The 11,272-nt window shown below is 45.6% G+C and overlaps 1 protein-coding gene across 1 annotated transcript in view; it reads right to left on the bottom strand.

The window, feature by feature from the left end:
- Positions 1–2,176, bottom strand: part of Gng10 (G protein subunit gamma 10) — a 7,047-nt gene extending 4,871 nt beyond the window's left edge. The window contains exon 1 of the mRNA XM_021160304.1: positions 2,020–2,176. Coding sequence (XP_021015963.1) covers positions 2,020–2,100 — 81 coding nt within the window. The 5' untranslated portion in view covers positions 2,101–2,176. The remainder of the gene's footprint in view (positions 1–2,019) is intronic.
- Positions 2,177–11,272: the final 9,096 nt, after the last annotated feature.

Raw genomic sequence — 11,272 nt, 5'->3', positions numbered from 1 at the left:
GTGTGTGTGTGTGTGTGTGTGTGTGTGTGTGTGTGTGTGTGTGTGTGTGCGCGCGCGCGCGCGCGCGTGTGTGTCTGTGTTACCTCCACAATCCCCTGTCAAGTGCAGGTAAGAATCTCTTTCCTCGTGTCCACAGGGTGAGCAGTCATTTGATTCAGTTTTCCTTCCAGGTCTGATGCTCAGTGATACCGTACACTTTCAACAACTCTACTTTTAGTTCCCCATTTTCTCTCCTCACACAGCCTTGTTCTCTGCTGGGAGCTCCAGCCAGTCACCAGTAACTGCTCCCTTTGGAAAGTAAGGGACCACAGCTTCAATCTCTCTTACCCTGAGCTCACAATGACCACTAGGTGTCGCTGCCCCCTGTATGGCTTTGATCGTTCTCTTTCTAGTCTGGGTTCAAAATTCAGCCTTTTCCAGCCAGACCTTGGCCTCTGACCCCACCCCTACTTTCTGGCATACTTCCTGCTCATCCACCGTCTGGATCAAACTTCTTTAGTTTTCCGCCCTCAAAATCCTTGGTGGTCAGATACTAGCGAGGAAAAAGGAACCACAAGCGGTACAGGCCTCCTATCTGGGTGTCAAGGCTGTGACTGCCCAGGCTGGTGAGCTCCACCGTGGACAGTAAGCACTTCCTTCGCCCTTTGCTAACTCCTGGTTCACTGTCCCACAAGAAAACACAGCTTCCTGTTTCACAAGACAGCCATCGCCAAGAGCTGTAATCCATAATCAGAGGCACTTTATACACATATCCTTTTTTCCTGTCCCCGAAGATGTCACCCCAAATCTTTGTTTCTTCTACAGTCACCTTGCCTCCATTTTCCTTGACAAAATAAATCTTTCCTATCAACCCAAAACCCTTTTTATTTTCGAAGAAAAAAGGAAGTTATTTCTTTAAAACTATTTTTTTTAACCTGTCAGGCCTCCCCTACAACTTACTGGCACGTCTCTGTACTGCGTGCCTCTTGTCCCTTTACCTTGTAAATCTGGTTATCTGAAATCATTTTGTGTATTAGTTTACCGTATCCACCTGAATCCCCTATTCCCTGGAATAGCACCAGGTCGAGGGCTAAGACAGAGGGAACTGACTAGAATGATGGTGTGTCCATGCCTAGCCACACACTTGGAATCACACCAGCTGCCAATCACACATTCAGCCAACAGAGTAAATCCTGGCTGTGTTTGCGGGCCTTCATTTTAATTTTATCTCACGGGCGTTTGGCTGCATGTCTGTGCACACCATGTGCATGCCTGGTGCTTGAGGAAGCCAGAGGAGGAAGCCAGAGGAGGGCATCAGGTCCCCTGAAACTGACGTTACAGACGTTGTGTTGTGAGCAACCTTGGGCGTGTGCTGGGAATTGAACCGGGAGTCCAGAACAGCAGCCAGTGAGCTGAGCCATCTCTCTAGCCTCCCCATCCCTCTTCTGTCAATCCTCTCACCTTCCTCCTTTGAACTGTCCCTGGCAGCACGCTACAAGTTCTGCTCTTTGTCTATTTCGCGCTCATATATTTTCATTAAAGGCCTCTTTCGGCCTTTTTCTGTGGCCATCTGTCCACACAACGAAATCTCTCCTGGATATCTCTGTAAAATCCACAGATCCTAAACGGAGCTCACTTCCTCAACTCTCAAGGATCCCCCATGGGGCAGATGAGGAAGGCCGAGCATCTTTCTCCAGCATCCATCTCGCTCGCATCTGTTCATTCGGTGGCCTCCCTCCCCATCTCTAAGCGTCATCCTCCCGCAGCTGGGGGGGCAGAGTCCAGGTCGCCAGCGTGTCGCCAGCCTGTTGTGGACCCGCCCACGGAGCCATCGGACCTGGTCCCTGGGACAGGCTGTGTCACCGGAAGCACCCGGGATTCGGCCTGAAACCACCCCGTACCCACGCGCGGCTCGCGAGCACCCGAGGCCCCGGCGCACTTCCGGCCCCGTAGCTCCCACTCCCGCCGGGCCGCGGTCTCCTGCGGGCCGCTCGGTCGCCCGCGGGGCTGGCGCCGGGGTCCGGCTGGACGGACGCTCACCTTGATCCTCTCCACGCCAGCCTCCAGCTTCAGCTGCTCCACCAGGCGCTGCAGGGCGCTCACGCTGGCCCCGGAAGACATGGCGGCTAAGGCTGCGCGAGGCGGGCTCGGCTGGGAGGAACGGCCGCCGAGCGGGGTGCCGCCCCGGGGCGGGGTAGCCGCCGCGCCCGCCCCGCTGTCCCCGCGCTGGGGTCGCGAGCTGCCCGGCCCGGGTCGCCGCTGCCTCGGAACAAACCTAGGTGGCGCCTGTGCTGCAAAGGGAAGGACACTGTAGGACTTCACCGAAGAGCTAATCGAACCTTCAAGGAAATCCTGCTCCTTGGTCTGATATAGAATGAAATTACACCAGCCCTCTCACCCACTATCTGTGGCCATTGTTTCTAGTCTTCTCCCGAGTTTTTTAAGTGTGCACATTGGTTTTACAAAACTGAGACCATTACGTTAAAACTTGAGGTTTTTTAGTTTTCTTGTTTGCTTTTGTTTTTTTACACTTACTATGTAATAACTATATCGCCATCTTATAAACCATCGTATCTGTCCGCACTTACTAAACTGGGTAGTGCATAAAGGCAATATGGGTGAGCTTGCTAAACTTCAAAGTCCAGAGACTTTAAAGCATTGGTTTAATTACTTTAAAAAAGCTTCAAGGCCCCTCCCAATCCAACCACGGGGGTCCCGGTTGAATTGGGGAGGGACTGGAGGAAGCTGACCTCATGGGAAGACCAGCAATCTCAACTGACCTGGGCCCCGAGATCTCTCTCAGACACTGGGCCACCTGCCAGCTACACAGCATACACAGGTACAGCAGAGGACTGCCTGGTCTGACCTCAGTGGGAGAAGATGCGCCTAACCCTTGAGAGCCTTGAGGCCTCAGGGAGTGCGGAGATCTGGTGGGGTGGTGGTGGCAGGGTGGGGACATCCTCTTGGAAATGGGGGTGGGGGGTGGGGGTGGGGGTAGGGAGAGGAATGGAATGAGGAACAGTCAGAGGGCAGACCAAGAAGGGGATAACAACTGGACTGTAAAAAAAAATAAAGAATAATAATTTTTAAAAATTAGGAATAGTTTCAAGGCTAAATTCTCATCTCCTGATTCAACTCTGAGGGTTGGCCTCATCTTCAAGGTGGATAGACTCAGTAGTGCTGTGGGGGAAAACAAATCCATGCTTTCTTTTAGCCCTGTCTAAACATATGGGAGAGGGAGTAGAATTTCAAATGGTTCTCCCTGGCTTGTATTGAATACCAGCCTTCCCTTAAACCAATTGCTACTTAAAAAGAATTTGCTGCTGAAGTACCCAATTTCCTGTCTGCTGAGTTTTCTCTGGACTTAAGAACCATCCAGGGCAAAGTCACCCACAAAACACACCCACAGCCGGGCATGGTGGCGCACGCCTTTAATCCCAGCACTTGGGAGGCAGAGGCAGGCGAATTTCTGAGTTCGAAGCCAGCCTGGTCTACAGAGTGAGTTCCAAGACAGCCAGGGCTATACAGAGAAACCCTGTCTCGAAAAACCATAAAAAAAAAAAAAAACCCAAACCAAAAAACCACACCCACAGCCAGTCTCCATTCAGTGAGATTTTCCCCCACCCTCAACCCCCTCAAATTTAGGCAGTTGGATTGATCATTCTAACTCTAGAGTTCCTTCTGGGGTCATCTGAGGGCCTCTTCGTGGCCCTACATCACAGGTCAGCTTCTCCTTCTGCCCAATCCTTGTTTACAGCATTCTGTAACAAGTACTAATTAGGAGGGCTGGCCCCAATGAACTTCCAGCATGAAAACCTTCATCTCAGCGTCTGTTTTCCTGAAGAACCCAAAACTAAGACACCCAGTCAAATAACAGAGAGAAAAATGATTTTTATAAAGGAAAAACATCTGAGATATTATAAAAAGCAACAGAAGAGACTATAAACTATTAAAACATAGAGGCTCTAAAGCAATTATTCTTAGCTATAGCATTGCACAACTGCATCATAATTAATCAACTGTCCTATTACTTAATACAACAGTAACTCTACAACTTGTGCTTTCTGCTCTACTTCCTAGGCAGCATGCTAAAAATAGAAAGAATGGGTCAAAGAGTACCAATATTTATGCCAAACATGGTAGCACATGCCTGAGATCCCATGACTTCAGTGACTTCAGAGGCTGAGGCAGGAGTGACTGAGTACAAAGATAATGTGGATTTTAGAAGTCTCTGTCTCTCTCTTTCTCACTCTGTAGACCAGGCTGACCCCAAACACAGGGATCTGTCTGCCTTGCTAGAATTAAGGCCAGCAATAATCTTTCATTTAAAAAAAGATCAAAAGAATGTAAACATTTTAAACTTTTCCTATTGTGTTTCATGATGTGTAGTAACAATTTTCTCACTGAATGATGGGTGTCTGTTTTTATACTACAATTATTCTACAACCTGCATTGCTGTTCTTTATCTAAGGCAATGGTTCTCAGCCTTCCTAATGCTGCGGTCTTTTAATACAGTTCTTCAAGTTGTGGTGACCACCAACCATAAAGTTATTTTCATTGCTATTTCATAACTGTAATTTTGCTACTGTTATGAATCAGTGTAAATATTTCTGTTTTCTGATGATCTTAGGTGACCCTTAGGAAAAGTTCACTTGACCACCAAAGGGGTCATGACCCATAGGTTGAGAACCTCTGATCTAAATGACAAAAAACGGTATCTTGCATGTTTTAAATACCTTGATATTGAAATTTCCTATATTCTCGTCATAGTTTTTTTTTAAAAACTATGTTTTCCTGTGCTCCTCCTTGTGTGTATGAGTGCTTGAAGCCAGAAAAGGGCATTAGTAACAAGGTTCTAGTTTGGCATTGTCACATACACATAACAGAAAGCTGTCACATTTTGCCAATCAGACTAACTATAATTCATCCAGACATGGCTTGTCCCAGTGCCTCAGTCTCGTGGAGACCATGTTTAATTCAATGTTCTACGGTCACTAGATCTGAGGTTCACATGTGATTTCCACAGAACTTTCATGTGTGCAGTTTACCCTATTTCAACAGTCCGGGTTGGTTTGTTTTTGACAAGGGTCTATGTAGCTCTGGCTACCCTGGAACTTGATATTTGGACTAGGCTGACCTCAAACTCAGAGATCTACCTGCCTCTGCCTATCGTGCCACCACACCTCACCCCAGCAGTCCTATTCACAATGTCAGCTGCTTTTTAGCAAAGTAGGCTTCCATTCAAACAGTTATTTCCAAGGTTGGAGTGTGTCTTAGTTAGGGTTTTACTACTGTGAACAGACATCATGACCAAGGCAAGTCTTATAAAGGACAACATTTAATTGGGGCTGGCTTACAGGTTCAGAGGTTCAGTCCATTATCATCAAGGTGAAAGCATGGCAGCATCCAGGCAGGTACAGTGCAGGAAAAGATGAGAGTTCTACGTCTCCATCTGAAAGCTGCTAGCAGAATACTGGCTTCTAGGCAGCTAGGATGAGGGTCTTAAAGCCCAGTGACACTCCTACTCCAACAAGGGCACACCTACTTCAACAGGGTCACACATTCTAATAGTGCCATTCCCTGGGCCAATCACATACAAACCGTCACATTCCACTCCCTAGCCCCCACAGGTTTGTTCAAACATGAGTCTATGGGGGCCATACCTAAATATAGCATAATACAAAATACATTTAGACCAACTTCCAAAGCCCCCATAGTCTATAACAGTCTTAACAATGATAAAAGTCCAAAGTGCAAGGTCTCTTCTGAGATTCATCCAATCAACCAACTGTAACTCCCCAAAGCAAGACAGGAAACCAGCTGGGCAAACTCCAAACTCTGCATCTCTGTGTCTGATGTCAAAGAGGTCTAAGATCTCCAACTCCCCTTTCATGTTAACTACAACAAGCTTCTTTTCCAGGACTGGTTCCACTCCCTGTTAGCCGTTTTCCTCAGGAGATAGCCCATGGCTCTGGCATCTCAAACATCTTGAGGTCTTCAATGTTCCAGCCTCTTGTTTCAGTGTCTGGGATCCACACATGATCTTCTGGGCTCCTCCAAAGGGCTTGCTTCACTTCTCTGCCCTCTGTAGCACTCTAAGCTCTAGCTGATCCACTCCACTGCTGCTGCTGTTCTTGATGATCAGTCCATGGTACTGGCATCTCCAATACACTGTGGTCTTCCACTGCAGCTAGGTTTCACCGATAGCCTCTCCCACATCGCCCCAAAATAAACCCAAAGGAAACATAAATGCAACAGGACTCAACTAGTTAGCTCTCTAAGCTTTTTTTTTCCCCCATGTAATTGTAAAGAATCCTTTGTGCCAACCAGAGTGTTTAGACTCCAGGCAGGAGGTCTGATGGATGTTATAAGGCTGCAACTTATTATTATTACTTCATTATTTTATTATACATTACATCCCAACCACAGTTGTCTCTCCATCCACTCTTCCCCCACTTACCTCCCCACCTCCCTTCTCCCCCAGATCAGCTGCTCCTCCGCTTCCCTTCAGTCTCCCAGGGATATTGACCAAACACAGCTTAACAAGTTACCATGAGCCTAGGCACAAACCCTCATGTCAAGGCTGGATGAAGCAACCCAGTAGGAAGAAAAAATACCAAAGTAGGCAAAATAGTCAGAGTCACTGTGATTCTGTCAAGAGTTCTACAAACCAAGCTAACAACCATAACATACATGCAGAGGACCTAGCACAGACCCATGCAGGCTCTGTGACTCTACTTCAGTCTCTGTGAGCCCCTATGAGCCCTGCTTAGTTGATTCTGTGGGCCCTGTTCTCCAGGTGTCCTTGTCCCCTCTAGCTCCTATAATTCTTTCCCTGACATCTTCTGCAGGGTTTCCTATGCTCCAAGGGGAGAAACCTAATGGACATCTCCAATTTTTTTTTTGGGGGGGGGGTTCTTCATGTGTTCCCATCAGCTGCTGGAAGAAACCTCTCTGGTGACAGCTGGGCGAGGCACTGATCAATAAATATAGAAAAATATCATTAAAATCATTTTATTGATTTTGTTTTCTATCCTAGGTCTCTGGGTTATCCAGCTTCAGTTTCTGGCCATCCAGCAGTGTCAGGCACGGGCCTGAAATTAGACCAGTCATTGGTCGGCCACTCCTACAGTTCTGTGCCCCCACACATCTTGCAATCAAGTATAGGATTGTAGGTTGCAGGCTTTGTAGCTGGGTGTTCCATTCTCACAACGGGAAGTTCCCTGGTTACAAAAGTTGGCCACCCTTGTAGAATGCTGGGAATTTCCACTGCACTGTTTCCATATCGCACCCCACCACTGCCCAAATGCCCTCCGACTCCAGTTGTCTCTTCCCATCACGACCCCTCCTGTCACCATTCCCACCTGGAAACTCTATCCTAGTTCCCTTTCCCAGGGAGATTCACACATTCTCCCTTGAGCCCTACTTGTTACCTAGTCTTTCTGGGTCCGTGGACTGTAGCATATTGTTTACTTAACAGCGAACATCCATGTTGAAGGACATGCTATGTTTGTCTTTTGAGTTCTGTCTTTTGAGGTCTGGGTTACCTCACTCAAGATGACTTTTTTTTTCTTTCTAGCTCCATCCATTTGCCTACAAATTTCCCAGTCCTGTTTTTTTGTTTTTGTTTTTGTATTTTAAACAACTGAGTAATACTCCATTGTGTTAATGTGCCACATTTTCTCTACCCATTCTTTGGATGAGGGACATCTAAGTTGTTTCTACTTCTGGCTGTTACGAATAAAGCTGCCATGAACAGAGTTGAGCAAGTCTCTTTGTAGTGACATAGAACGTTCTTTGGGTATACGCCCAAAAGTGGGTACTGGATCTTGAGGTAGCACAATTCCCAATATTCTGAAGAACCGCCATATTGATTTACACAGCGGCTGTGTAAATTTGCACTCCCACCCTCGATGGAAGTGTTGCCCTTGTTCCACATCCTTCCAACATGAGCTGCCACTTTGTGGTTTTGATCTTAGCCTTCTGACAGATTTAAGATGGAATCTGAGTGGTTTTGATTTGCATTTCCCTGATGCCTAAGGATGCTGAATGTTTCTCAGCCATTTGAGAATCCTGTTGAGGATTCTGTTTAGATCTGTACCTCATTTTTAATTTGATTATTTGGTTTGTTAATGTCTGGTTTCTTGACTTCTTAATATAGTTTGGATATTACTCCTCTTTAAGATATAGGGTTGGTGAAGATCTTTTCCCATTTTGTAGGCTGCTGTTTTGTCCTATTGACAGTGTCCTTTGCCTTACAAAAGCTTTTCGGTTCCATAAGGTCCCATTTATTAATTGTTGACCTTGGTGCTTGTGCTATCAATGTTCTGTTAATGAAGTTGTCTCCTGTAAGAATATGTAATCCGCACTTTCTCGTCGATCAGTTCAATGTATCTGGTTTTATGTTATCTTTGACCCACTTGCACTTCAGTGCAGGGGGAAAATAGGGACCTATTTGCATTTTTCTACATGCAAACACCCAGTTGAACCAGCACCATTTGTTAAAGGTGCCGTCCCCCCACCCCCACTGTCTCTTTCTGGCTTCTTTACCAAAAACGAGGTGTCCATAGGTATGGATTTATGCCTAGGTCTTCAGTTCAATTCCATTGATTAACGTGTCCGTGAATCAATGTCTATTTTATGCCAGTACCATGCGGTTTTTATTACTATAGCTCTGTACTGGTGCCTGAAATCAGGCATGGTGATACCTCAACAAGTTCTGTTACTGCTTAGGATTGTTTTAGCTATCCTGGGTTCTTTGTTTTCCATATGAAACTGAGTATTGTCTTTCAAGGTCTATAAAGAATTGTGTTAGAATTTTGATGAGGATTGCCTTGAATCCGTGGATTGCTTTTGGTGGGATAGCCAGTTTTACTATGTTGATCTTACTGATCCATGAAGGAATGCAACTTATAGAAACTGGAGAATTCATTACACACCAATGAAGAAAGGACTAATAGCAAACTGTAAGGAAGGCATTTATATGAATAAAACCCACAAGGTATTTTAAAGACTTCAATTACATGAATCGATGAAAAACAGGCAGCAATGAACAGCCATGCTCTGACAGCCCCACCCCTCCACAGCCATGCTCAGACAGCCCCACCCCCTCCTCCCTGCACTAACAGGGCTGTAAGGGCCTCAAGTCTTCTTGGGTGTCTCTAAAATGAAGAGATTTCATTTTGGTGGAAGAGTGCAGTGAAGTACAGTGATTATTGCAAGCAATGGCCTTTCTTTCCTTCATCCTGGGAATTTGAAGCACAGTGAACAGAGGGAAGGGGTAAACCCTCCATCTTTCTGTAGAGTCCACCTTGACTCATGCAATGACTGTGCCCCAGCTCTCATATAAGCAGCCCTCAGTGGACAATTCTAGAAGTAGAATACAGAAATAAAAGCAGACAGACAAAAAACTATCCAAAGATAGACTGAGTCTTCGCTGGCTGAACACATTTCTCTTCTCCTTATGAAGAGGTGTGCTAGTCAGCCTTTACTGTCAAGCTGGTGACCTCAAACTAACCATGAACAGAACCTCACTGAGGCTGGCCTGCGGGTGTGTCTGGGGGATCACCTTGATAAGTGATGTAGGAAGCCCCAGCCAGCAGCACCATTCCCTAGCAAGGAAATGCTGAACAACACGAGAGGCAAAGATCCATATATTCTTTCCTTACTCTTGTGGCTATGATTTTACGAGGTGTTTGAGCTTTAGCCTTTCATCAGAGTCATGGACTGTAACCTGCCACTGTAAGCCACAGAAGTCCTTTCCTCTATCTACTGCTTCCTGACATGGTGTTTGTCAGAGTACCAGAAAAATACAGGCAATCAGAGATGTTTGGAAAATGGTGAGATACACTAGTACTGGCATCTCTTTCTGTTCCTTATGACATAAATTTGTTCTTAGATAATAATGAGCGACAGGTGCTAACACTGATTCTCCACAACCCTAAAGAATAATGAACACCAAGGCCAGCCTGGTCTACAAAGTGAGTTCCAGAACAGCCAGGGCTACAAAGAGAAACCCTGCCTCAAAAAAAGAAAAAAAAAAAAAAAAAAAAGAATAATGAACACACAAACATTTCCAACTACAGTTTACAGAACTCTAAAAATTATAGTATTTCAGAAGTGCAGAGCTACAAAGAGTCCTACTGACAGCCTGGTCAACTTCTATTGTAATTATCAATTGAAATTATTCAATCACATTAGAATAACTGACCTTAAGTCTTTTGGCTAATTGGCAAGGGTAGACTCATGCATGTAATCTAGACTGAGCTTTGTGTGCCTGTGTGTGTGTGTGTGTGCAGATACACAAGGGTGTGGGTGTATGTGGGGACCATACAAGGCAGGCTTGATTGTCATTTTCAGGTGCTCTCCACCTTGATTTCTAAGACAGGTTCAGTATGAGCAGGCCACCATTGCCTGGCATATTTTACATGAGATGGTATGTGTGTGGGGAGGGCTGCAAAGTCAGTCCCCACTGTTTGCAAGGAAGCACTTCATCAACCAAGCTACCCAGTCCCTGGGCTGAGCTTTTAAAAGGATCAATGTACTTCACTTAGAAATAAATCCCAGCACTTGGGAGGCAGAGGCAGGTGAATTTCTGACTTCGAGGCCAGCCTGGTCTACAGAGTGAGTTCCAGGACAGCCAGGGCTACACAGAGAAACCCTGCTTTAAAAACAAACAAACAAACAAACAAAAAAAAAAAAACAAAAAAAAAGAAAAAAAGAAAAAGAAAAAAAAGAAAGAAATCCTTCATAGCTATTATGCTACACTAATCTTTTAAAAGTATATGCCACAAAAGCAATATGTTAATCTTTACATAGCCTACCAGGCAGCATGATGCATCACAACCATTTTATTAATATGAAGCAGGAGGGTAGATCTTGAACAGAGCACTGTATATGAGTATATATGGTACTTTGGTAGAGTATCAGGTTTGACTCAGCCATTCTGCCATTTACGTTCACTTCCATAAGTATAAAGACACACTTATCCCCTAGAGGATGACAGCAGCATAGCATTGCCTGTCTTCTTTCTAGAGCAAATGCACATAAGACCCTCATGTGCATTACAGTTTAACCACAGAAGTAATGCAGGGAGGGAGGGAAGGAGGGTTGGAGGGAGGAAGGGAGGGAGGGAGGGAGGGAGGGAGGGAAGGAGGGAAGCAGCAAGTTGGTGGTATAAAAGACCTTTTCACAAGGTCCCCTCTGCAGAAATGTTTGAGAAAACAGTTAGTCCTATAATGAGACTGTAATTGAAAACATCCCACAAGGACATGATGTAACCCACTCTCCTGGA

Source organism: Mus caroli, chromosome 4 (assembly GCF_900094665.2).
Source record: "Mus caroli chromosome 4, CAROLI_EIJ_v1.1, whole genome shotgun sequence".
In the NCBI taxonomy this organism is placed as follows: domain Eukaryota; kingdom Metazoa; phylum Chordata; class Mammalia; order Rodentia; family Muridae; genus Mus; species Mus caroli.
Note: the sequence above shows the minus strand (reverse complement) of the source record. Positions and strands in the feature narration are given on the sequence as shown.